General features: G+C 41.3%; 3 protein-coding genes across 6 annotated transcripts; 2 read left to right on the top strand and 1 right to left on the bottom strand.

Annotated features, from left to right (window-relative positions):
* Positions 1–1,339: 1,339 nt before the first annotated feature.
* On the bottom strand, positions 1,340–8,099 carry azin1b (antizyme inhibitor 1b). 2 transcript variants are annotated; one of them, XM_035620793.2, is made up of 11 exons: positions 7,904–8,099; positions 6,864–7,007; positions 6,163–6,358; positions 5,754–5,927; positions 5,315–5,487; positions 4,907–5,120; positions 4,688–4,762; positions 4,352–4,517; positions 4,081–4,187; positions 3,025–3,236; positions 1,340–2,914 (listed from the first exon to the last, which is right to left on the bottom strand). In XM_035620793.2, exons 3-11 carry the CDS (start codon positions 6,259–6,261, stop codon positions 2,839–2,841), a joined length of 1,296 nt encoding a protein of 431 aa, XP_035476686.2. In that variant the 5' UTR covers positions 6,262–6,358; positions 6,864–7,007; positions 7,904–8,099; the 3' UTR covers positions 1,340–2,838. The 2 variants fall into 2 exon arrangements, with proteins under 2 accessions (XP_035476686.2, XP_035476685.2); XM_035620792.2 differs by having other exon boundaries at positions 4,081–4,190; positions 7,904–8,098.
* Positions 8,100–12,658: 4,559 nt separating this feature from the next.
* Positions 12,659–20,227, top strand: atp6v1c1b (ATPase H+ transporting V1 subunit C1b). Of its 2 annotated transcripts, none has more exons than XM_035621072.2 (13): positions 12,659–12,799; positions 14,058–14,221; positions 14,328–14,395; positions 14,560–14,645; positions 14,820–14,914; positions 15,024–15,115; positions 15,475–15,573; positions 15,695–15,763; positions 16,710–16,802; positions 17,333–17,426; positions 18,381–18,478; positions 18,615–18,738; positions 19,394–20,227. In XM_035621072.2, exons 2-13 carry the CDS (start codon positions 14,090–14,092, stop codon positions 19,490–19,492), a joined length of 1,149 nt encoding a protein of 382 aa, XP_035476965.1. In that variant the 5' UTR covers positions 12,659–12,799; positions 14,058–14,089; the 3' UTR covers positions 19,493–20,227. The 2 variants fall into 2 exon arrangements, with proteins under 2 accessions (XP_035476965.1, XP_035476966.1); XM_035621073.2 differs by having other exon boundaries at positions 12,659–12,911.
* A 951-nt stretch (positions 20,228–21,178) lies between these two features.
* si:ch211-215i13.3 (brain and acute leukemia cytoplasmic protein) lies at positions 21,179–25,143 on the top strand. 2 transcript variants are annotated; one of them, XM_035620272.2, is made up of 3 exons: positions 21,179–21,589; positions 21,892–22,016; positions 23,269–25,143. In XM_035620272.2, exons 1-3 carry the CDS (start codon positions 21,451–21,453, stop codon positions 23,395–23,397), a joined length of 393 nt encoding a protein of 130 aa, XP_035476165.1. In that variant the 5' UTR covers positions 21,179–21,450; the 3' UTR covers positions 23,398–25,143. The 2 variants fall into 2 exon arrangements, with proteins under 2 accessions (XP_035476165.1, XP_035476164.1); XM_035620271.2 differs by lacking the exon at positions 23,269–25,143 and having other exon boundaries at positions 21,892–23,261.
* Positions 25,144–26,440: the final 1,297 nt, after the last annotated feature.

Below are 26,440 nucleotides of genomic sequence, written 5' to 3'. Positions count from 1 at the left end.
CTTCGGTTGTTATCCTCCCTCCCATATGTGACTCCCAGGAGATGTTTCCGTGGCAGTAATTCATAAACATTAGTGTGGAAGAAATCAATGGCATCATTGCATTCACATCAGACATGCACACATATGTCTTTCTTTGAACTCTAATGATGTTGAGGTTCAGAGTGAGTAATGGCTGAACCGATCTACTACAGTATCAGGCATTGGCAATAGTCTTATGGGGAGCAGGTTAGGAAACACAAGCAGGTGAGAGATGATGGGATGTGCTGACTGGACATGTTAAGGTTATTTACACTTAGTAATAAAATTTCCACTTAAATCTAACAAGCAGCCAAAGCTACTTTCTTTTAATGCTTCATTTATAGACGGGTGGTCTCAGGACCATATATATGAATAGATACTTAAATGCAAAGGTGGAATATGGTGGAGAGGGCAAACTGTAGAGTGTTTTTGCATATATTATATACGTTATCTAAGATCACGAGCGTGTCGGTTTCCATTACATCAAAAACACTGCAGCAGCTTTTGAGGAGCTTTCGGAATGCAATCGACGGGTCAAGACCTCCATCCTCAAACATACTACTACTAGTGGAGAGCACAGCTTCATCAAAACAGAAACAGATGCAGTTCAAAATGTTTTAATTCCTCTTTTCAGGAATATTAATGTGCGCCTGTCAAAGTGGTGCTCATTGATCATTCATTCACCCAACCCTAATTGTATCTCATATTGGGACTGACGGCCTGTAAATCTAGTATCATCAGGTACATTAACATATTCTATCGGTTTACAATTAGAATGAATAGGGAACCAGCTTAATTACTGTTAAAATATATTTTTTTTTAAATGAGAATCAGTAGGCTGTACTGAAGCTCACAGACAAAAATTAAAAAGAGAGGCTTGAAAGTTTCCACACTTCATTGTGTAACATTTATGACACACTATTAAGAATTACAAAAATATCAACAACTTGAATTCCCATTTTTGCATAATAGACCAATTCTAGCTCTTCCACTGACTAATGTCAATTTATATTTCATACGGTTTTTCATTCTCAAATTCACACTTAAATTACTTCCAACTGACCTGTGGTTTAGCTGAGAGCTTTTTTAATGAAATTATGTCCAAATAGAGGAGATATGGAAATTAGATAAAGTAATATTAAATGACTGGAGTAGTTAAAGATTATTGAGATTTGAGGAAATGTACCACATAAAGGACCTGTCCTTGCTGCAAAAGAAAGAAGCTGGACTGCAGATTGTATCCTACATTCAGATCATAACACTAGATCCAGAACATGACTATTTTACCACAAACGCACAAAGATCACACATACACAAGACATATGATTTCAGTCAGAAATGTATTAAATTAATCACTTTCATTACTTTAACAAGCACAATTTACAGTCAAAACAGGCTATGGTCCATTAGTGCCTTAGACAAGCATGTAATTAATACATTAGTAATTTTTAACAAGAGGGCAGGATTCTTTTAAAAACTGCAGTTAGGTCAAGTCACCTTTAATATTAGACATGAGAGATTGAGCTGTACAAGTGACTGCAGTATGTCCCCTCGTAACTTTAGAGAGGCATGAGGAAAAGTCTGGAGTTTTATTAATCGTGTGCACCTCAGAGAGGTCTGTGCACAACTAGCATGTCTTTTACTTTAGAGACATAAACGTTGTCGGTCTCTATCGGCTGCATAAACATCATATTTAGATGACACAGATCCTATGCTGGTTTTTAGATCCTGGGAGAACAAGGACCAATCCCATGGCAAGAGACACTGATATGAACTAAAAGAAAAAAAAAAGAAAAAAAGACAAGGGCTGCACTGGTAAATGTCACAGTATTTCTTTAAACCCACAAAAGATTTGTGCAAGATTATGTAAAACCAGATTAACGTCTCTCTATTAGAGGTAAGGAGTGCGTTTGGGTGTATGCAGCTTCTCTGTATTCAAGCTCAGTGAAAAGAGAATCTCCCACAACAATTCCTTCAAGCCTTTTGAGTAAAGGGAAACCACTGAGGTCACAAATGGCAATCACAGCACACTTATATCCATGTAGCGTAAAAAAAACAACAACAAAAAAAACATTGATATCTTATCAGGAAAACACTGTTAGATGGGTCACAGCATAATACCTGGGCAAAAAACACAGAGGGAGCTTCAAATACGCCCCAGTAATATTTGAATCCAATAAATAAAAATGCATTGAGGTGAACTGCAATAAAGAAAAATGTTACATCATTGTCATAATTTAATTTAAACTCTGCAAAGTGCGGGGTCTGAAGTACAGAATCCACACAAGGCATTGATTCTCTGAATCTCTTCAAAAATCATCTCAGACAAAATGTATGTGTTGAACAGATACAGGATTTACACAACTGTCAACAGGTGATCAGTAAAGAAAATGATTAAAATCAATTGTACATTTTGTAAACTGGATTTTTTATTATTTCGGGAAAAAACACCCCAAACATGTTGGGAAGGAGGGGGGGGTGGGGTCCCCATCTCCAAAGAGTCGTCCATTTTGTTGCATAATGTCATTGAGTTCTTTTTGCTGACAGTCCATCAGAGGGAGGAGTAAATATAAAGATAATCTTCCAGATACAATTTTAGACAATTGAGTCGTCAAACAACCAAATTGTTTACAATTTTTGGAGGTGGAAAAGTCAAATTCCTGAAAGAAATAATATGACGCTGCGTTTTCCAAGGTGGCTGGAATGTTTACCACATTTAGCCCCTGGTCCTACATACCACGCGGACCCCTCTGCCCACATGAAACGATGGGCTGAGGAGGGTCTGTGCAATATGAAGTGGGACAGGGGCAAAGAGGGTAGTTACACACTGTACTGGACCATGGAGAAATTCTTCATGGCACTGTCCAGTGCCACACCGGCCTCCTGCATTCCGTACCTGTGAGCAACACCAAACATCAGGATCAGTTCTCTGGAAAAAGGGATCACATTTTTCCCAACACTTGCATGAGTGATTGACCATCGCAGGCTAAATGGCTCCATACGCACCAGTCAGATGTGGAGACAGTATAGTAGATGGGCAGCTGGGAAGAGCTGGAGAGGGACTCCTCCAGGCTGCATGCTCCCATGTTGGAGAAAAGAAGCCAGTCTCCCACACTGAGCTCAGGCAACAGACAGCGATCCATCACCTGGTCCAGCTCGTCCAGTGACGGGCCCCGCAGGCTGCTGGGATACACCGACTCCTCAGCACACAGCACATGCTGGAGAGAGGAAACGGCGTCAGCAACATAGGCAACGATAAGGAAAGAAACCGATCAAAGACCTTGTCTCAGTTAGACAGCTCTTCTGCACATGTAAAATCATATCCTGAAAAATGGGAGAGGAGCAATACCCATGATGATAACAACTTCAGTCTGCAAAGGCAGAAATGATGTAACAATGCACCATTGCACAGCACATTTTCATCAGATGCATCAATACTTGCAAGCTGTATCCCCTGTGGTAGCTATGAGTTAACATATTTCATAAACCCATCTCTATTGCTTATTATATAGCAATCAACTAAGTCTGAACAGCCATTATCAGCTGAAAAATATTAGGTAACAGACTACAACTGCACATTTGTACAACGGGTCTGGGTATATGGGATGAAGAATTACCCTGAAGCATCGCAGCACAACTTCTACTTCACTAGCCATCTTTGGTTTTGTATCCTGACCTTTTCAGTGAACTGCCGCCCCACTTTTACTTGATGTTGTGGTTTTGGTTACTTCCAGTTATTTTGTGATTTAGAGCAAATTAGAGGGAACGCATCATTAACAGTCACTGATGGTCCTGGTTCCGGCAGGAATTACAGCTGGGTATCAATCAGCTCTTTGTTTGCCACCGACCTTTCTGACTAAATGTCGCACATCGATCCGTTTAAATATCTTTGCTCTGAATGAGAAGACCCAGGTTTAATGTAGGCTGTGTATGAGACAATACAGTTCAACTCTGATTGTGCTTCCTCACATACTCAAAATACCAGAACCCATTTTCCATAGTACAATTATAGCTGCCATCAGATACTCCTTTCAGTATTGAATGGGACGGATGCCTACTAACCTTGTGCACTGAAGGGGCGGCGATGGAGTTTCCCAGGAGCTTGCGGCTGAATGGACCATAAACACCCTCATTCATGTAGTACAGGAACTCGGTATTCTCATTGTCCTCTGCTGTGAATGTACAGGGAGTCAACCATGTCAGAAATGTAGAACCTGACCTCTAATGGTTTAGTTATGATTATGCAACAGTGTGGGTGAAGAGACAAAGGTGTTCCAGTCAGATTTAACTGGACTACAGAGGAAACAGGACCGCAGAGACTTGAGCGACTCACCTGGAGCTAGGCTGTCCCAGTGGTGGGTCACCACTTTCTTGCCGATCACGTTGACGGCCAGGCTGAAAGCTGAAGCCACGTAGAAGCAGCCCGGCTGCGCCAACACATGCACACCAGACAGTGGGGGGAAGTAGGCATCCAGCAGCGGCCTGACTGCAGACTCAACCTGCACACACAATGTTTAGGCAAAAATGCGCTCAATGAGTGTTTCCAAAATTATCACACATCGGGCAAAAACAGTGGATTTTGGCACTGCACACTTTTAAAGCTGAAATTCATCACTTTCTGTGAGACACATTTCAGCTCTTAAGTCTATAGTCACATCACAGTGTTTACCTGTTTGAGCTGAAACTCTGAGCCAGTAAATCCACCTCCAATGTCCAGGATGTTCATGTTGAAGCCGAGATCCACCTGAACAGAAACAGGCAAACACTGAGTTATTATCCTTAACGAAAAAGACATTGCAAGAGCTAATAAGGTCACAGAGGTTTCGGAAAATAATTTTGTATTGTTATATCTACTAAATGGAAAGATATTTTTCCAGGCCGTACTCACCCCCATGTCAAACACACAGCGGGCATCTGACAGCGCATGGGTGTAAGCCTGTTGCAAGTCTTGGCAGGAACTGGGGATGTGGAAGGTCACCCCCACCACCTGCACCGCCTGCTCCTTGGCTGCCTCCAGCAGGTGCCGACAGCTCTTCAGAGAGGAGCCGAAGGCCATGCTGGTCTCAGCCGCGTGGGCCTCGGTGGTCAACTGCAGCAGCAACCTAGAAGAGACAAAAAACGAATCAACCAAGGATCAAAAAATGAATTTAATATCGGTCTAAGCAAAATCCATATGCATTTGCCATTAAAAAAGGCTTTCATAAAAACGTATAAATAGTCTTCGGTTTTACAGAAATGCATGAGGGTTAAAAGTAACTTTAAAGGGAAAAAACGGCTGCCTAATTTGATTACTTACTTTGCATTAGGGTGCAGACGGGAAATCTTGGACAGCTCGGCCTCGTTTTCACAGACAAGGTACTGGATGTTGTTCTTGGCAGCGTACTTGATGTGTGCCAGTTGCTTGCAGACACCTGACAGGATGATGTTTTCTGGTGGCACCCCGTGCTCCAGACCCAGGTTCATTTCAGCCTGGAGGGAAAAAGGACCACACATGTTTGATATATTGATGCAACGAGGTCTAAAAGCCCCATCAAAACAATCAAATCAATCACAAAAAGGCACGAAGTGTGTTGCGTAAGTCGAAAGGGTAACAGCCGTTAGCTGAGCAGTAATCAATTGAGTGCCTGTAATGTAGTGGCCCCCAAAATGTTTAGAGCCATTATCAGAGAATGAAGCACTGAGGAGTTTAAAAAAAAATGCGGCAGGATTTCGATTGTGCGAAGTCTTAAGTTTACCTTGTTGGTGCAAACGAAGCCTAAGCCCAAGGAGGCCAGCACCTGGATGACGGCAGGGCTATTGTTGCACTTCACTGGGTAGTAGGGCTGCAGCTCCGGCACTATGCTCTGCCAGCACGCATGCTGCTGCATCAGGGCACCGAGGTCGCCCACCACAAATGCACTCTTCTCCGCCTGTGAACACAAGAGAAATTGAGGGTTGCACTGATTAAAAGAAGAAACTCGTCAATCTACTGAAATCCCACTTCAAATATAAATCCAACCCTGACAGGGTCGTCAAGGAGAGTTGTGTATCTCACAAATGAACACAGGAAAATCTGCTGCACATTGAAGTACAGATGACTACGGTCCGAAAGTATTTAGGGAATTTCTTCAACAAGCACATGCAACACCTGCAAACTGAACTGACCAGAGTCTGCTCGCAGATGTGTCCGTCAATGACATCTTCAAGGGTCACTCCTCCCTCCAGAAGTTCAATGTAGCTGGGTTTGTCAGTAAGTCCTTTCATCTTAACCGTTTTCCGCTAAGCCGACAATCATAAAGAACAGATAACCAAGTCAGGGGGTCACGACTGAGCCAATGGGGTCCTGCCGGTATGCAACAAACTGGAAAAAGGAAAGAGGGAGAGAGAGAAAAAAAGACATGACTATTAATATCACAAGTTTACATTTCTTCACAGAGTTTCAACCACATTTAAATCACAGGCATAGCACCTTTGGGTCATTATATCATTGAGGTGGCATGGAATGACCCCTTTTAGAAATAAGCCACTGCCTAAAAATCAACAACTACACAATCAAGAATGTATGAATGTAGTCCCTTTGGTTGAACGTATGTGCTTCATGAACCCAATAAATTAAGTTAACACAAATATAAATATTTGCAGATCTCTCAAACAATTCACCAAGAAAACGTACATTCTTTTTATGTACAAATACTAAATGTGTAAACTCTTGACACCTCATTGAGCCTTTTCTTTATATCTATTGATTTCCAAACCCTAATGAGCTGCTTACTCACACAGTGGTTAGCCAAACTCTACGCAGGACACAATGATCCTGGACTTTGCTACGGGTGTATATGTGTGTGCTCAGACGCTCAGTCACTCACATGGACAAGTCAGGAGATGGACCTGTCCCGCTATCAGCTAGGATCCCAAGGCGGCTCAGCGTTGAAGTCAAAGTGCTCCCGGTAGAGAGCTGCCCCTAGCCCCTCTGGGTAGCGCTCATACACCTGTACAGAGACAGGGGAGCCCTGGGGGGACAGACACACAGATATTAGATCAAAACACAGGAGGGTCATTGTGGAAAAGGAGGACATGAGCTGTGCCAGAATTATCATAAAGGGAGAAAAAAAAAACATGACATGAACTGTCAGAGGCTACGGCCAGTCAGTCACTGTGATTCTTATGCCATTACAAACTTTATGTTTATACCCCAAGGATTCATGTTTGTTGTCACTGTGGTCACAATTTCATATTATGCAACTCCTGGCGTCCCCTTCTCGCTCCCCGCAAGAAACACCCAGCACAGGTAGTATTTCTGATTTATTATGATCATCATTTCTGTTTCTAAAACACCATTGCTCCACATTGCGCGGTCGGTGTACTACGCAACAACGCGCGCGTGCGCAGTGGCGACCGCGAATAAGTGATACAACTTGACAGCAGAGATATTCTGTCACCACTACAACCTGCAACCAAAACAAAGCGCCGATCGCGAACAGCGGCACACACACAGACACACACACACACACACACAGACACAAGTATTAACGCTGGACACGCGAACGTGACGGCGGAAAGCCATCGCGAGGACACGGCACGCGCCGCCGGGAGCTCGCCGAGGCGACGAGAGGGCTGCTAACGTTGAGCTGCGGAGAGGCTTGCGTTAGCGCTGCATTGAGTCGGAAAAAACCCCCTAACCACACCGCGACACGGGACACACCACACGAACAAAAGCAGAGCTGGAGAACTAATATCACACCACAGTGTCGTCGCTCGTAGAAATCTAACACGCGGACGCGCCGAAAATGCGATTCGATGAATCGGTCTGTCATGTGTGGCAAGAAGGGCAGAACGAGCAGCCCGCCATGTTACGTCCGCTCGCTGAATCCCGACAACTCATTCGGAAGTATTCCGCTGTACTCACGTGAGATAACGGCCAGAATGTTTTGGAAAATCGTCTTCTCTTTTTCGGCGGAATTTTTAAAGAGTAGTGGGCCCAACGATGTAAGAAAGAAAGAGGGCGGTTTTCGCCATATGCTCTCAGACGAGGGGGGGGGGAGGACGAGCGTCGGCGGAGCGGAGTCTTCTCAGTCGGCTGGTGGGCGGAGAGCGACTGGAGGCGAGCACGGGAAGTGGAAAGGTAATCAACGGCCAGGGGGAGGGGCCTGATGTTCAGCTCCGCCAATGGGCTCCCTGGATTTTTCGAGCACGCACCAAATATGTATTTCCGTGCTTCACGCGGACCGCAAGCTGCTCTGTGATGTTTGTTCACGTTACGTAAGCGTCAACTTTCCGTAAATGGCCTCGCTCTTCACTCGGTCGGTCCCCAAGACCTCTGCTGATCCTGTTTATTGTGTGCCACAACTCAGATGGTCTTGTGCAATTTCACAAGTAATGTGCGCAGGAGATGGAGCTTTACGAATTTAACACAGTTCACTCACAGTTATAATGTATTTCATGCAAAGTGGTGAATAATATTTGTCTTAAAAGTTATCAGATGCCACACCGCCACTCTTCAAAAAAAAGAAAGAAATCATATATATATATATATATATATCCAAACAAGAAATCCAATCCAATTTGTACTTGTGTAGTCTTTTAAAGTGCCCACAACTGTACTGAATTTATTGGATTTCCCAAGATCAATAAACAGTCCACTGTAAATGTGAAACTTTGAACCCCTGTTTGAAAACTGTAGAATAACCGTTGTCCACTGGGACTGGAATAACCAGGTTGTTGTATTTTGGCTTAGGCCAACTTTCGAGCTATCCGTATTTAAAGGTTACATATGATATTCTCTGCCACAAGATGTCGCACTAGCACCGGCATCTCGGGCCTAAAGAAAAGCTTCGTCAGTCCCCCCACCGGCCCTCTCCCTTCGTGTTTTCATCAAGCTGCGACGGCCAATGAAAATGGCCCCAAAACACAACAACACAAAAATAATAAGCACAACGGGGAAAAAAAAGTTACTCTGTGTACAGGAGGGCCAACGTAAAAGGCAATCCAGCTAGCGGGAGAGCGGTAAAATGGGTCCGTCACGTCTCATCCACTGGTTATGTTCCTGTAAGGGTCGTAGCCTCCTCGAGAGATGCTTCAGTTGGTAAATATGTATTTTTGAAACTTATTTTGGGGTTACGTATCACTTTATTTTAACATTTTATCAGGGCTGACTGGTACTGATTTAGTTTTTGCATGTGGAAATTAAAACAATCTTTACATGTGAAAATATGTATATCGTAGTAGTGCTAGTCAAATTGAATTTATCTTTAATTTCATAATTGATGTCAGTTAATCCTTTTTCACTACTAAGAATAATGATTATAGATACATCAAAATGCAGTTCTAGATATCTGAAATTACATTTTAACTAGTTACAGTTCTCAGCTAACAACATTCATCATTTAGTTCTGAATAGTCAGAACTGAATGTTAGATATCTTGAGTGATAATTGTATATATCTTGTTTAATTAAATATGTCCGATAATGCAAGTTACATTCTGTCAACAAGTGTGTCCTCTATGGTAGTAAAGCCATACACTCAACTGATTTCCAGTCCTTTTCATGGACATCTTTACATCCAATAAATATATAATGAAATAAATGAAATGCCCCTCAAATTTTCATCCCTCTTTTTCTTTTAAGAGAGTTTATGACCCTTGAAGACATTTGTATGTGCATAAGATGGCTGGGAAAGTTTTTAGGTTGAGAAAGTCACTGGGTCAAAAGCTTTCTAAATACAACACTCAGTCATTACACTCTTTTAAAGTTTGACTGACAAACATTCAGGACACAGAAAAGACAAAACACACAGTTGCGTGCCTCTGTCTCTGCTTTTGACATTCACCGTGTTCCTACTTGTGTCTGATGGAATTTCAAGATTTAAGAGCTTATGGAATATTTTTGTTGATAAGACCTTGAGCCCTTGTCACACGCAGTTCTCGCTTCATTTTAACCGTGATAATTGAATGTTTTATGCCATCCGGTTTGATGGAAAGAAATTAATTTAGCAAAATGTATTTAATTAAGCATGGCAGTCAGGAGTTTGGTACAACGCTGGAAAAAACTTTGCCTGCAGCCACCTTGGTCGTATGACTTGTGTTTCTGTGTTGCTGGTGCAACAGACGCTGCATGACTTCATCTGTGTGTCTGTAGCTGTCCTATAGCTCTTATCTTTGTGTCATGATAGTCACTCCAAAGGACACTGTGTTCACTATATACAGCGTGGCCTAGAAAACGCCAGAGACTACATATCAAGGAAAGTCCTCTGGCAGCAAACTTACACTGGCTAGCTTCTCATTTTATGTTCTAACAGCAAGTGACAGGGTCAAAAGTATTTATTCATTTTGTATGATTATTGCAAATGACCCATATAGGAATGAAAAAAGGCACTATAACGCAATGTTAAAGAAAGCGAAGTAAAACAAATCCTCGATCTGCCCCTTTGTCTGGATCCATGTCAGGATTGACTTGGTTCTTTCTCGGCCCCTGTCCCATCCTTCCACCAAGTTTCGTAGAAATTCGTTCAGTAGTTCTAGCATAACCCTGCTGCCAACAAACAAACAACAATAAACCAACCAACCAACCAACCAACCAAACCGTCAGGGGTGAGAACATATCCTCATGGTGAAGGTAGTAACTTATCAAATAGGGCCATGAGGTATTTCCAGGAACCGACTTAGGGACAGTCAAGTGAAAGTTTATTTGTAATGTAATATTGTCCAATACATCATGAAGTAATAAACAGAGCCATAAATCATAGACAGGCTACAATAAACAAGGTGTGCAAAACGACGAGAAATTCTGTCGATGAAATGATAATTCCATACCGTAAAGATATTTTCAGGTTTTTGTTTAAAAAAACATTTAATGTTTCTTTAAAAGTTGTGCTTGCTTTCTTTCCAGTTTAAGTTGACAAATAACTGAGTTTTGGAGTATGAATGCACAATTGTAGGAACCAAGGCCAGTGAAAATTAAAGTTTTGATTATTTTAAGTGGGTTTAATGCTGTTTTCTTTAATATTGTCCCGATTTCCCACCAACAATGCAATAAAGTGTAGAGTACAGAGTGTTTGCTTCATGGTTCACATCAGGAGTCCATTAGATTCTGTTGGCGCTTCAGTTCCACTGAATTTAGTTGAATGCCTTCACTGTCCTCGGGATAGAAAGTCAATTTGCAACCAGAAGTAACAGACATAAACAAACAACAGCATACATAATCAATTCTCTATCACCCCAGCACACCCACAAATTAAAACATTTTCCAAGCTTTGAAGGCTTCAGTAAGACAAGAAGACGACTTATCAAATTGTAACAATGCTAAAGTTGCTCTGTAAATTCAGTACACCTACCAGTATCTGAATAAATGACAGAGGATTATATGTAAAGAAATATCAGAAATGCCAACGGTATTTTTGAGGTGTTTAAGAAATAGTGTGTCCATGACATAAATTGTCATCATTGAAAAACCTGACTGTTAATGACTAATATTTTTGACTATAAAATGTCGGGTAAGAATATTTGTTGTTTACAATAGGCCTTTTTTTTTACCCACAGCAGACATGATTTGTCATTGTACAAGTGTTGCTATTGAGCAAAGTGTCCAATCAACTACAAAGACACCTATGTAATTAATGTCATTATTAACATCATTATTCCAGAAGTCGTCAAAATATCTTTTTCTGAAATAAGAAAATGCTTATTCTTACGATCGTATTTTTAAACCCTTAAAAATCTGAGATTGATATCAGTCTAAAAACCCAGTATGGGTTTGCTTTTTAATATATATTATATTAACATATATATACAGTATATTATGTACATGTTTACTATAGAAACAGTCGGTGATTTACTGCCACCTACAGGTTGTAACCATAGAGTGTAGGTTGTAACTGTAATGCAAGTACTTACATCTTACCACGGGGGGTCGCTATTGAGAGGGACTGACTGAGCGGCCGAAACAATCATGCTGCCTTAACGTACTGTTGGAAATTATGAAATTATTGACAGCTGTACCAAGAGGAGTGGATGTGAGCAAACAATAGATAGCAAAACATATATAAACAATATGAATCAAATAAATTAGGTAAATAAAATGTATTTTCTCCAAAAAATATTCAACAAATAAATTGTGATCCATTTGAACATTTCAACCATTGGTCCACAAAATTAAACTATTTTAGCTCACTTATTTTTAGCCCAATCCGATAATCCATGACATTTAGCTACTTAAACCTCCATTGTTTTAGTCGATTATTTGACCAAAATATTTATTTACTGTACTTTTAACTACACCAATAACCTTTAGCTGATTATATTTTTTAACAAGTCATCCAAAAATGTTACTTTCTGCAAAATCAGTTTTCAATTATGTTTAGTTATTTTAACCATATGATTAATTTAGCTGTTTTTCTGCTACCTTTTCTGGGTTTACTACCTTTGGCATCCTTTAACCATAGATTATATAAAAACTCGGCTCTATACGTCATGAATAAATACGTTATGGTGTCTAGGTGTGACAGCTGGCTCAATTTTAAATTTGATCACTGCTTGACACTAAGACATCCTGTTTCTGACTTCATATTCAGATACTGAACCTCACGACGATTGGGCGGGCACGTGAAGGCAGCACCGAGCGCAACAGCCTCTGCGCAGGCGCAGCACTCCCCCCCCCCCCCCCCCAGTCAGCTGACTGTGAGTGAGGAGTTGTGTTGAAGGACCTCTGAGAAGCAAACCTGCGATTATCTACGCTATGCATGGGAATCTGCGACCACTCGACTGAACAGAACCGCGCGGACCGAACCCCGAAGCCGTCAAACTCAGCGGTGAGTGTGAAAACACGGCGATTTGTTGACGTCGTGACAGCGCGAGGCTGCAACGAAAACAAGCTCGTGTCAGCAGCGAGCTAACACTGACATTTAACCACGTAGCGACCAGGTGTGTTTTTTGTTATCCGTCACTCATTTTTTGATTCAAGTGTGATTCTACAAATGTGACCCTGAAAAGCAGCTGTTCACGTGGCGTCGTTGGTTCCGAATGGAAAAGGAGGATTAGCAGTTAGCATGATTTCTTCTAACAACACCGTGGCTGATCATATGACAGTCTGTCAGCAGACACGGAGACACGTCTGTCCCTGCTGCAATCAGCCCAGTGACCACACTGGGAAATGTGAGGAAGAACTGAAAAGAGGAACTAAGGCCTTTATGATGTGACTCGTATTCATTCGAGTCACATCCCTGAATATATATCCCTGAATATTCGTATCAAATTAAAAAATGTGACCTGCAATATATGAATCTGTGTCCAGGGTTGGAGTAATCACTATGTGGAATGAGTCAGAGTTTTATGCTGTCGTAAACTTTATTGGATTATTATACAGGATTATTAATAGTGATGTTTAAACCAAGCAAACAGCAGGTTTATTCTGGTTGAGAGTCCGTTTCTGTTCCTAAATCCACTTTTGGTTAATCATCATGTGTTGTGTTTGAAATCTCATAATCCAAAGAGTCACTAGTAACTTCAATTGTGAAATGAATGTAGTGGGGTGAAAAGTAGAGCCAGACAGATTTGGGTTTTTTGGGGGGGCAAGGCCGATATTAGGGAAGTAAAAACCTTCCCATAACGATACATTGGCTGCGTACTAAGCTGTGGGTGAAACTCATTCGTCAATCCATATGTCAATTTAAAGTTGTCATAATAACATTTTGGGAAAATTGGTGAAGATGCAGGTTATTGAATACAACCTGACTTGAATTCCTATGGTTGTAAATTAAATAATGCAAACGTTATATAAACATCGGAACTTACGATAAAGCATTCCTGCTCATTCATTTTAAACCTAGCTCTTAATATTCTATCACACCCAGACATTTTAAACCAGTACCTAAGATGAAACTGTAATATATCTGTCTAGCAATATTCTTAGTCTTATGATACATGTCATCATAATCATCATGATCATCCACCTCTTCAACTTCTCTTCTCCTCCTTAGTAAGGTCAGAGCCAGCAGCAAAGCTGCAGTCCAGGACAAAGTCACAGAAGAGATTTGTAAATAACTTTTTCTTTCACCTTCCTGCCATCAGAGGCCCAGTGGACAAACTTCCAGCCAGCAGCCATGGCAGAATTCTGGTTGATCTCTGCCCCAGGGGAGAAGACATGTCAGCAGACCTGGGACAAGCTGATGGTCGCCACCTCACGCACCAACAACCTCTCCACCAACAACAAGTTCAACATCCCTGACCTCAAGGTTAGACCGCAGCCGTCGTCTGGAGTGACAGACACTTTGGGTATTGAAGGAGTGGACAGCAAAGGAGTAGTTGTTTGTCATAAACGTTGTGCTCTGTCTCCATCAGGTTGGAACGCTAGACGTCTTAGTGGGTCTGTCGGATGAGCTGGCTAAACTGGACACTTTCGTGGAAAGGTAGACTTCGCACATACCAAGATGGACTTTGTCAAAGGAGTTTGTAAACCGTGATGAGCTTCACGATGTCACGTTTAGTAAAACACTGACTCTTTCTCCGCTTTATATTTGTGATCCCTTTTACATTGGTCTCTTACCCTCCTCCTCATCGTGCCTTGCATCAGTGTGGTGAAGAAGGTCGCTCAGTACATGGCTGATGTTCTGGAGGACAGCCGAGACAAAGTCCAGGAGAACCTACTGGCCAATGGAGGTAATGATGTCAGACACAAAACAGACACAAAACAGACACAAAAAACTTCTGGTTACTCGTTGGTGGTTACTATGTACAAAGCCATTAATCATTACAGGCCACAAAACCTATTTAAGTAGATGTGATTAATGCTGATGGCTTTAATCTTCTTTTTTTTTTTTTTACTCCTTACAGTTGACCTGGTCACCTACATCACCAGATTTCAGTGGGATATGGCTAAGTACCCAATCAAGCAGTCTCTGAAAAACATCTCTGAGATCATTTCCAAGGTATTTAAAAAAACAACAACAACCACAATATATGAACCCGATGGAACAAAAAATGCTCCCTGCTGAACTGACCTCTAACAGCCCCCGCCGTCTCCCGCTTGGTTTCTAGCAAGGAACTCAGATAGACAACGACCTGAAGGCCCGAGCTTCAGCCTACAACAACCTGAAGGGGAATCTGCAGAATCTGGAGAGGAAGAATGCGTGAGTGACCGTGAAACCACATTTGTCATTCTTTTCTTCTGCGATTGTTTGTTGTTGATTAGATTGTATTTTTCTGTAAATTTGAAAAGCGACAGAATGCCATCCATAAACGGTACCTTGGACCTCACACTCTCACCCTGATTTAATGCTGGAGCATCAATAATCTGGACACTTAAACATTTGGCAATCTCCTTTTGGATAATGTCAGATCTCCGTGTATCACTTCAAAAGAGGAGATTGAAAATATGTTATTAGTTTGGTTAAGTATGTATGTTTTTACTGCAATTTGCATTGTGTATTTGAAGCGTCTGCCTTTTTGGGAAAGTCTTATCTCAGGTTGACTGTGCGTTGTCCTTTAGGGGGAGCTTGTTGACCAGGAGTCTGGCTGACATAGTGAAGAAAGAAGACTTTGTTCTGGACTCTGAGTATCTGATTACCATGCTGGTAGTCGTCTCAAAGTAAGTACACCCACGTCTGTATCTGTGCATCCAAAATGCAGACTGATTTTCTTTCTACATATACTAATAATAATGTACAATACACCGCTGTTGTCTTTATTTCCCTCTGCACTCTCGCCAGGACAAACTACACTGACTGGCAGAAGACGTATGAAACGCTGTCTGAGATGGTTGTACCACGCTCCACAAAGTAAGGATCACTACAGGATTCGGTTGAGGGTTTTTTTGTCTTTCTTTCTAAATCTATGAATAATGAGATAAGATAAGTTTTCTATGCGACTTATTTGTCTTTTTCATGAACTCACATCCAGTGTGCCAAAGATAAATTCCTGTTGTCTCTAGTCAATCCATATACCAATTATCCAGCTATCTAATTTTTGTTGATTATTATTTTACCTTTTTGTAATATACAGTGAGTTCCCAGGATATATGCAAGGGGTTGACTCCTAATATCTGTACTCCTAAACTATGAAGGGTTCCAATGCACTGTAAAAATAAATATTTTTTTATTTTATTAATTTTTTTAAACCTCCTCAGACCAGACATTTTGCCTTCTCCTCTCACTCCCTCGCCACTCTTCATTTGTTTCTTCCGCCTTGTGCTCGACTCAGATTAAAATTGGAAACATTTCATGGTTGACCTGCAAAAAGCAATTGACTCGTATTAGAATAGGAAACATTATGTGGTTGACCTGCAGAAAGTAATTGACCTTTCGCCAACACGACCAGATGATTTGAGACGTTATAGGTGCAGTCTTTTGGATGGATACAGCTCAGTGTGAGGTGGTAACCTAGCAACCTGTGTTTCCAGAAGAGATATGGACTATCTGTGCTGATATGACCTGGAAACGGGGAAACTTCCTATGAAGCCCAAGAGGAATTTGCAGTTGTGAAGACAGGAGGACATGTCTCAAATTATTTTCCCTACTATTATTATTATTAATAATTTTTGTTCAATCCTAATCTCCATTTGCTGACAACATAATCATTATCATTAATCCCTGGGAAATTTGACAGCTTTGGTCATGCACATTTGACTCTTAAATGTCGCGATGTGTTTTCTGCAACAGATACTGCAGATATGTGCGTGTGTTCCAGCTCTCATGCTGATCTGTCGTCTTGTGTCGTCTCCTCCAGGCTGCTGTTTGAAGACCACGACAGTGGTCTGTTCAGCGTCACTCTCTTCAGGAAGGCCATAGATGACTTCAAGCACAAGGCCAGGGAAAACAAGTAAATTATTCTGTTTCCGTTTTATCACAAGACACGTGAGCTGTTCAGAGAATTAATGTTTACATTTCATTAGATCAATATTTACAGAAATATATTTGTCTTTGGACTTGTGTTGTAATCTTAGCCATGAGAGATATTTGTTTTCAGTTTACACAGATTTCTTTTTTCTTTTTGGTGTTTTCCATGACTGATGTTTATTTATCCTTTGGGAAATTGGGCGCAGGTTAACAGTAGTAATGACAGCTCATGATTGAAGTAGGCTTCTTCTATGTCAACACATGAACTGTGCTAAAAAAAGACTAGCAATTCTATAATGCACACACTTTTGTCAGCACTAGACAGTCTCCAATTAGCACAACAGAGGGTTCTCATTGCCTGTGCCTGTGTTTGTCTCCATGTTTGTATGTAGCCCATTTTCAGGAGTGCAATTTAGTGTGTGTGTGTGTGTGTGTGTGTGTGTGTGTGTGTGCGTGCATGCGTGTGTTTGCTGACAGCTGATTGCCAGCTCTCTGCTGTGTGTCCTGACCTAGGTTTACAGTGCGTGATTTCCAGTATAATGAGGAGGAGATGAAGGCAGATAAGGAGGAGATGACACGTTTGTCCACGGACAAGAAGAAACAGTTTGTACGACTCCTGTTGTTTTGTATCTCTTTTTTTGCCCATTTTATGATTGGGGAAAATTATAGGAAAGAAACATTTTCTCTCTTTTTTCACCCCCATAGTGCATGTTTACACATACACAACAAGCTTGTATAATAACAGACATCAAACCCCTGTGTTTCCTTCCCCATCTTAGGAGGAGTAGAAGGAGAAATATTAACGTAGAGATACCTGAAGCTATCAGCTCTCGGTATATGGAGGGCTGGGAAATTTGAGATCCAGATGTGGCCACTTAGTTGTGATTATTTGAGAGGCAACAAGTGTCTCACGATCTCAAAAGAGATTTATTTGTATAAAGGCAACGTCCACTCACTGTCTGCACAAGAGGCTGTGTGCTCAATTTGGCCTTGCAGTCCATTTCCATTCCAGCTGTCTACTTATAAACTACTCTTATTACTGATCAACAGCCAATGTGAGTGGCGGTTGAGTCAAGATCAGAAAGTGTGTGTCGGGGGGCAACGTACACGGCAGTGCAGTGGTCCAACCGAAACATAAAAATCATAAGACCAGAAAAGATCCAGCTAATAACAAAAACCCCTGTCGCCATACACACATCACTTTCCAAAGAACAAGAGTGAACATAAGGCCCACACACGCTAGCAGAAACATGGCAACAACCAAACTAAGAAAAAAACAAACTGTACAACTACTTCAGATGTGGTTGTGACTTGATGCTCAGAATCCCAGGCTCCATATAAAGCTGACTGCATATGATATCTGGATTTTCTTTATTTTCTTATTTGAACACACTCACAGGGATGCTGCTTTTTTAAAATTATGTGCTAATTTGATCGGTGACTTCCACTACATTTCAAGTGAATTAAGTTTGTCGTCGAATTTGTATGTTTTTTTTGTTCTGTTTCAGGTTATTGAGATGCACGTTGAAAATAATGAACATGCTGTTTTCTGTGCTTTTAGGGGCCTTTGGTGCGATGGCTGAAAGTGAATTTCAGTGAAGCCTTCATCGCGTGGATCCACATAAAAGCTCTGCGAGTGTTTGTGGAGTCAGTACTGAGGTGAGACACTTGGCAGCTGGTGAGCTTTACAAATCTAGGATTCCATCTATTTGTTGATGTAAGATTTGTGTCGTGTCCTGCGTGTGAGAAATTAAAGATGGGCTGCACTGACAAGACTCCTCCCTGTGTGTCATAGATATGGGCTGCCTGTCAACTTCCAGGCCATGCTGCTCCAGCCCAACAAGAAAAACATGAAGAAGCTGAGGGAGGTGCTGTACGACCTGTACAACTATCTGGACAGCAGCGCTGCGGTCATCGACGTGAGTCTCATTCACACGCCGTGTGGAAAGTGGAAAGTGTAACAGCATCCGCAGATGACACACTTATGGCATCAGGCGTTGATGCCGATGAGCCTGGATGACTGTGGTGTGGTTTATGGTGTTTGAAATGTATGTGCTCCACCTTTTCAGCTCTACATTCTTCATTCAACTTCCTCTGCACAGCGGTACATTAGATCCCTGTCTGTCCCTGCCCATGTTGCCCATCATAAATACACTCAGTAGTTGTAAACTATTAGTTCAGGAATCATATTTATTACCTTTCTCAGTATTGCCCCTGTGTGGCTACAATATCTTCCTGGTCCTGCAACACAAGATTGGAGATGTGGGACTTTAAGGTCTACTTTAAAGTCGTGTCCCACCACCTTTAAAAAAACATGATGGACCCATAGACTATATATAAACTGACCTTATTACTGTGTAAGTACTGATACTTCACAGAGCTTTTTAGATTATTCTTCGGAATTAGTTACGCTATGGACAAGTTAAGCTGCCCATCATACATTGTCTTAACTGGACTTTGAAAAAGGTTTTGATGGTATAGAATCTTGGCAGCTCTGGTCTGCTCTGATGTTCTTTCTGTGTGTGTGTTTGTGTGTATAACATTTGCCTTCCTGTCTCTGCTTTGTGCCTGCAGGCCGCTATGGACATCCCAGGTCTGAATTTGAGCCAGCAGGAGTACTACCCCTATGTTTACTACAAGATCGACTGCAACCTGCTGGACTTCAAAGTCTAGATACGTTGCCATCATCATCATCATCCTCATCATGTGCAGTACTGTCTTGTTCATGTTTAATTTATTTCTACAACCTCTCCCTCTCACACTCCTGGCACATTCCTGTGTGTAAATATGTTGTTTGGAATCAGATGACTGATTTGTGACTATAAGAAAGGTCAGATCGTAACTTCTGAACACTTGAATGTGGGTCCCCTGCTCTGTTGTCTTTTCCTCTCTGTACCATGTTGTGAAAGTGAACACCCACTAAAAACGGTTGACATTCCCTCACGGCAGAAACACAAAAACGTTTATATAGGCGTTTTCTCCCCTTTATCCTACACTATTTAAAGTCACACGAACAGTACAAATGTGGGAAAACATGGGGAGGGGGGAAAAAAAGATGTATGTTAAAATATAGTATTTATTTAGAGACCCAAAATCAGTGAATGTGTTTTTGTTTGTTCTGTTTTTGAAGGTAATGTGTTTTTGGCTCCACGTAAGGAATGTCTGTTTACAAGTAGATGTTGACCATCGTTTCCTCCTCTCGAGCTATAATCCTGTGAAATACTGAAACTGGTCATTTACAAAGAAGCAATATGTTTGCTGCTTGTATGCTTCTTTGATTTCTGTATATTAAGCATTTCAAGAATAATTATGATCGGTCTATGTGCAAATGCTCTATTGTTAGTACAAACCGAAAAATTGAACCACATATTTAAGATAAATGTAAGAATAAAGACTATGTGAAAGATATTTGGCTTCAGCTCACTTTTCTTATAGTCATCCGTCCATCCATTAGCAGTACCGCTTGTCCTTTGAGGCTGGAGCCAATCCCAGCTGACACTGAGCGAGTAGCTGGACGTCGGATGTCATGTCACTGTGCCAACATACAGAGACGAACAATTCAAGAATGCAATACAAGCGGTTTTGCTGGCCGCTCATTGTATAAGAACTATACACCTTACTTTAGATCGCAGGAGCTAACTGAAAGAAAGCTACCACAGAGGCTGCAGAGACGACCTCTTAAGTGGCTTTGGATCATGAGGAGTGAGTTCAATGCTGCTGGGACACAAGTCGGGGTCTGATCAAACCTGGCCTGGTCGTCTGAGGGAGGATGTCTGATGTTTTTGCGAGCCCCGAAACACCCGATGAACTCAGGAAAATCACTGATGATGTGTCCCAGCGCAGAGAGGCAGAGAACCCTCTTGCTGTCTGGCGATGTGCTAACCACTGCACCACCAAGCCATCCTATATCTACAGTCCTGCAGAGTATAAACATTTTATTATTGTTTAATTATTTCCTGTCTTGAAATTAAGGTGTGTCTTTTAGTGCTATGGAGCTACTTTTGAGATTATCTTTTCCATTCACTATTTGAAGCATTTTAATGTTGAGAAGCACTCATTCAGTTTGTCATGTATGTGTGTGTATATATATATATATATATGTATATGTATGTATGTGTATATATATATATAGTGTGTATGTATGTATGTATGTATAAAAACACATTCATTATTCAGTGAATTTTATTGACTTTATTAGTTAAAGTGAATTTATGCATTATGATGATGATGCTGGTGGTGGTGGTGGTGGTGGTTGTATGTTGATGCTGACAGTGGCTGTGGTTGATTGCCCCCACAGCCAATCAGCGGCCAGACTGGGTGCAGTTTTAACACCCCCCACCCCTTCACCCCACTCCCCACTCCCGTCATCCTCGTGGATGACGCACGTCGCTCCGGTGTGTGTGTGTGTGTTCATGCTGCTCAGCTGCTTCCTGTGCGGAGCACAGCATCACCCACCAGCAGCAGCAGCAGCAGCAGCAGCGAGAGGAGGCTGATGATGGAGACGGACCCGCGCACGGAGCTGCAGTAGAGATCCGGGGAGGATGCTGCGGCTGCGGCTGCAGCTGCGGTGAGGCGAGGTGAGGTGAGCGGCAGTGTCCAGTCCGTGTCCGCCGCGGCGACACCTGCCGTGGATGATTTTCCCGATGGGTTGCGGAGGGAGTCGGGCGGACGCGATCATCGAGCCGAGGTATCATGAGAGCTGGACCAGGGAGACGGAATCGACGTGGCTCACCAACACGGACATAGAGACCCCTCTGCCAGTGGCGAGCAGTAAGAGCATCCTTTCCCTTCTCCATCTTTTATCTGGAAATTTAAAGCTCGTTCAATGTAACGTACCATAGGCAACATAACAGTCAAAATGCCGTCTCCGTTGGTCCATAATATGATCAAACATTTGCAGATGGGGTCCAGTGGCGAGGTAAGGGCACCATTCAAAACACAACTGTACCCAGCTGTCAACTCCCTGACATGGCAGTTTTGTGGCATCTCTAAACGTTTGAATGAAGCCAGGACAAGCGTGTGTTTGTGTTTCCAGTGGTTAACCCAAGTGTTTGGAACTGTTGTCCTGCAAGGTAAAGCTCTGGAGGCCGGACTGAGGGAGAAGAGGACGGTGAACACAGGCACCCAGTGTGGGAAGCAGGCCCTGACCACCGCCGGCTCCAACCACCAGAGGAGAGCCAGGCGCTCCCTGAGTGATGTAGGTGTCCCCGGCATGTCTGTCGCACAGCTCCTTCTGTTCCCTTTTCCAGCTTTATTTCATTATTGCATTCATTTAAGTATTAAACGGTCCTTCTGCCAAGCTGCATCCAAGAATCTGAATCAACTCCATTAAGGAATCTGACCTCAGTTATCAAGTGCTTCAAAACGTGATTGTCTTCAAAACATGTAGGTTTACTCATTTCTCTGAACTAAACTCTGTCGGATAAAATGTGCAGAGGTGAAATGGATGGTTGCCCAGAAATACTTTTTAAATTTACAGGCCAAATTGACCTTAATACACAAATACAGACAAACATAAACAAAGAAAATCAATACAGATTAGAGTTGTGTGTTTGTCAATTTACAATGGATGGTTGGTATAATAGTGCAAACAATAAAAAACAGCTGAATGTAGATAGTAAATGATTCCTTATTCAGAGGAATAGACCTGAAATGATTTGATGAAACGATAGTAGATCAACAGAAAAATAACTTTTTGGATAACTGATGTATTGTTTCTGTCATGTAAAAAACATTTCTGATTTCCGGTTCTCATATTTGAGGATATGGTGCTTTTTCCTAAACGTAATATCTTCGAGCTTCGGACTGATGGTCACATAAAACAAGGATTTGTTTGGGTGTTTTTTCACTGTTGTCCGACACTTTATGATACATACTGAAACATGTTTAATGTGCATAAATTGATGCAGTAAAAATATATGTACGTCCAGTCAAATAATATGTGTATGTGTATGTTCTAGTGTCCTTTGAAAAAATGTTTTGGCCATACTTGTGTGGCTGTAAGTACATACCTTAATCAATAAAGAATAATAATTTGTGTAAAAATATTCTGGATTCTTAGGAACATGGCCTACCAAAGCATTTTCCTCCAACCATCTGTATAATTCATGGATTTTTACACTAATTTACAGGAGATAGAGAGACTCATATTAATCATGTCCTAGATTCAGTTATGGATCTGTTATTGAGGATTGTGTTACAAAGGATTTTCACCCTTTACAACACTTATTTAACAATTAAAAAACAACTGTTAAATCAATGACTGAAGAAATCACATTTTCAGAATCGCAGAAACAAATGAGGTTGTGTTTTATTTATCTATCCCTCCGCTTATTGGCAGTGCTTCAGTGACTCAGTTGTGAGTTGGCCAAATTTGCCCACTTGATCTCTGTCCAATGTGATGACATTTAAATGACGTGACCTTCAAAATCATCTTTTTTTTTTTACAGCAAACTGCTCGTGACTCCAAGAGGAGAGCATCAAAGGAGGCCAACGTTGCGTCCAAGGATGGGCCTGGGTCCGTCAATGTCAATAGTGGTGAAGACGCTGAACCTGGCAACGTTTGTGACGAAAGATGAAGAGGAGCCGAGACTCTGTGAAGCGGAAGAGGGACGTAGCTGTGTGTGTCCTTTACCAAAAGATGGGATGGTGGTTTACAGATGTGTGTGGATGATGTTTGCTTGTGACTTTGCAAGATCTTGACTGTTGATCTCAGTGATTTACAACAAAAGCACCTACATATGTCTCCATCCAAAGATCTTGGGATGCTGCATCTTCGCTGTGCCATTGTGAATGCATGTGTGAAGGAGACAGGGGTTCACAAAACAGTGTTCACACTCTCCACCATGCTTTTCTCCTATGCTTATGGCGCCGGTCAGGGAACGTGCCACATGTGTAAAGCCAGTTTTAGGACAACAAGAGTGGACCGTCCCATATGCACATGATAATTACAATCTGCACATCAAATGTATTCTGTGTGGGGCCTTCCTAAAGAGTTAGCTTCAGTTCTCTGTGCAAGTGTATTCCTTTTGTTGTGAATGAAATGACGATAGTGTGGGAGCCAATGAGGATGTGGTTTGACCTTAGTCGATGCTGTAAGTGATTTTCATTTAGTAGAACCTGAAGTGCTGTTTAGAAGTGGAGATTTGGAGGTTTGAAGCTTGAAGGCTGCAGACAATATTTTTCCAGCCTTTGCAGGATGAAGAGACAAACACACCCGCATGTGCCTACAATTCATTTCAATTTGAACTGCTCCTGTGTTCACTTTGAGACTTTTACAGCCACCAAAACTTTGTTCAGTGTTTCATTTTCCAATTCTCTTACATCGTCTTGTTTTTTTAATTTTTTACCACAGTGTATTGTCATTTGTGTTGCTTATACTGATCTGCATGAATAAATCAATCACAGATTGACTCAACGGTGACGACAAACGTCTCTGCATAAACATAATCAGTGGCAAGCTGTTTGAAATAAAACCAGTACACATGAAAATAGTTAATCATGGATGAGTAGGCGAGTAAGCTTTATAACCAGCAGGTGGTGCTGTTGACAAGCTGGGGTCTTATTTATTGAAAACCCGAGGAGGACAACAACAACCACTTAAAGAAAACTGATGATGTGCTGCAGTCATGTCTCGTCAGTAAATTAAATGTCTGGTTTTAACATTTGATGATTGTGATAACTGTTGCTTGCCAGGTGTTCTTTGAAGATTCACTGAGATGATAATGATGAAATTTGTGCAGGCCAACTTTGTTTTGTTTTGTTTTTGATTGAAAATAAATTTAACATTTTAACACTAAGCATCTACCACAATTTTACGTCTTTGTATTCAATTCTTTGTCAGCTTCTCAAGTTGTGAAACCAACAAAAGTGATATGTCCAGTCATTTCTCATTAGCTATAGGCAAAGAGTATTATGGATGGATGGATTTTTATATTGGATATGTTACTATATTGCTTAAAGACCTTTTTATAGATATATTTTGTGTCTTGTTTTCCTTTTCCAAGCCCACAATCCCTATGGAATATACAATATGTAGACATTTTTACATTGACAAGTTGTGGCAAAAAAAGGCTTAATTATTTCCATGTATTCCATGGTGAGGTAAATAAATAAAGATGGAGCTCTGCTAAAGATAATGTGTGTAGCTAAATGGGAAGTTAAGGAAGTTGCTGTTGTAATTATTCCACAAGCGATTAGCACATATTATTTAAATATCCATCCATCCATCCATCCATCCATCCATCGTCTACCGCTTTATCCATTTAAGGGTCACGTGGGGCTGGAGCCAATCCCAGCTAACACTTGGCGAGAGGCGGGGTACACCCTGGACAGATCGCCAGCCTATCACAGGGCCACATACAGAGACAGACAACCATTCACTCTCACATTCACACCTACGGTCAATTTAGAGTCTCAATTAACCTAACCCCATTCTGCATGTCTTTGGACCGTGGGAGGAAGCCGAAATATCCGGAGAGAACTCACGCATACACAGGGAGAACATGCAAACTCCTCACAGAAATGCCCTGGGTGGTTTGAACTTTTTCTGTGAGGCGAAAGTGCTAACCACTACACCACCGTGCAGCCCTTATTTAAATATGGTTGCAATAAAAATATACTAAATTACTATTAAAAATCCGGAATTTAAAACTTACGTAAATTTGAGCAGTAAGTTTCAAAAGTAAAAGTACAGGCTACTTATCATGCAGAATGACCCATTTCCCCTGTTGCATACTGTAGTTATTAGATTATCATAATGTATTTATTTAGCTCTTGCCTTGACATGCCAGAAGCATTTCAATGTGGTAGCTGGATGAGATTGAGCTGCTGATACTTACTGCAGCATATATACTGTTGGATCATCAATGGTAGATTCATCATTGACAATCCATGATAATTCATCAGACAACTAAGTGTTTTGTGAGCTTAAACTCTACAGTTGCAAAAAACTAATAAGATAGGGTTAGCTAGGCTAAGAGGCAAGAAGACAGGGGGAAGATGATGAATGATAATAATTATAAAATATCACATTTAATAATACAATATAATCACATGCAATAATATGTGGATGAAATAAATACTGATACAATTCGCGAAATTTGAGAAATTACACCATTTAGCTTTGTAGAATATATTCAATACCTTGGACCATTGATTGAGAAGCACTACACTACCCACAATCCTAAAGTGTAACATCAACATCTCTGATTGGTCAGAAGTTGTTGAAAAGGCATTTGCAATGCTTTATGGGATGAGTAGTTTCTTTACTAAAAATTACGAACAGTCTCATACCTTTGCCTTTTTTTTCTCGAGTTTTCCATTTTTTGTTGTTGCTCCGAAGGAATTTTTTATGGTAACGATTCGTCTCGTGGTTTATTGGTTTGGTTCCAGGCTTAAAACTCTTTGTATAAGGATTTTATGAAACGTCAATGGAATGAGTGGATCGGAAATTAACTTCCGGAGCCGTTTACTGTTGAGCTCATCTGTTTTGTCACATTACTCTAAACTCTTTTGTCCCAGTCAGGATCCTGTAGAATAATGACACCAGTGATTCCACTGATCTGATTGGTCAGTAGTTGGACTGGTGACTGGCTTTTATGTCTTATCTCCGAATTCCCC

This window comes from Scophthalmus maximus, chromosome 22, assembly GCF_022379125.1.
Source record: "Scophthalmus maximus strain ysfricsl-2021 chromosome 22, ASM2237912v1, whole genome shotgun sequence".
Classification (NCBI taxonomy): Eukaryota; Metazoa; Chordata; class Actinopteri; order Pleuronectiformes; family Scophthalmidae; genus Scophthalmus; species Scophthalmus maximus.
This window is presented reverse-complemented; position numbering and strand designations above follow the sequence as displayed.

What these genes read in the sequence shown, in the direction of transcription:
- si:ch211-215i13.3 (XM_035620271.2), top strand. Translation starts at nt 21,451, where the DNA reads ATGATTTTCCCGATGGGTTGCGGAGGGAGTCGGGCGGACGCGATCATC. An exon ending in CCCTCTGCCAGTGGCGAGCA is followed by an intron (nt 21,590 to 21,891) that starts GTAAGAGCATCC and finishes TTGTCCTGCAAG; the next exon opens with GTAAAGCTCTGGAGGCCGGA.
- atp6v1c1b (XM_035621072.2), top strand. Translation starts at nt 14,090, where the DNA reads ATGGCAGAATTCTGGTTGATCTCTGCCCCAGGGGAGAAGACATGTCAG. An exon ending in CTGGACACTTTCGTGGAAAG is followed by an intron (nt 14,396 to 14,559) that starts GTAGACTTCGCA and finishes GCCTTGCATCAG; the next exon opens with TGTGGTGAAGAAGGTCGCTC. An exon ending in CGGACAAGAAGAAACAGTTT is followed by an intron (nt 17,427 to 18,380) that starts GTACGACTCCTG and finishes CTGTGCTTTTAG; the next exon opens with GGGCCTTTGGTGCGATGGCT.
- azin1b (XM_035620792.2), bottom strand. Translation starts at nt 6,261, where the DNA reads ATGAAAGGACTTACTGACAAACCCAGCTACATTGAACTTCTGGAGGGA. An exon ending in CGTCTGCACCCTAATGCAAA is followed by an intron (nt 5,121 to 5,314) that starts GTAAGTAATCAA and finishes TGTCTCTTCTAG; the next exon opens with GTTGCTGCTGCAGTTGACCA. An exon ending in CTGGGACAGCCTAGCTCCAG is followed by an intron (nt 4,191 to 4,351) that starts GTGAGTCGCTCA and finishes GTACATTCACAG; the next exon opens with CAGAGGACAATGAGAATACC.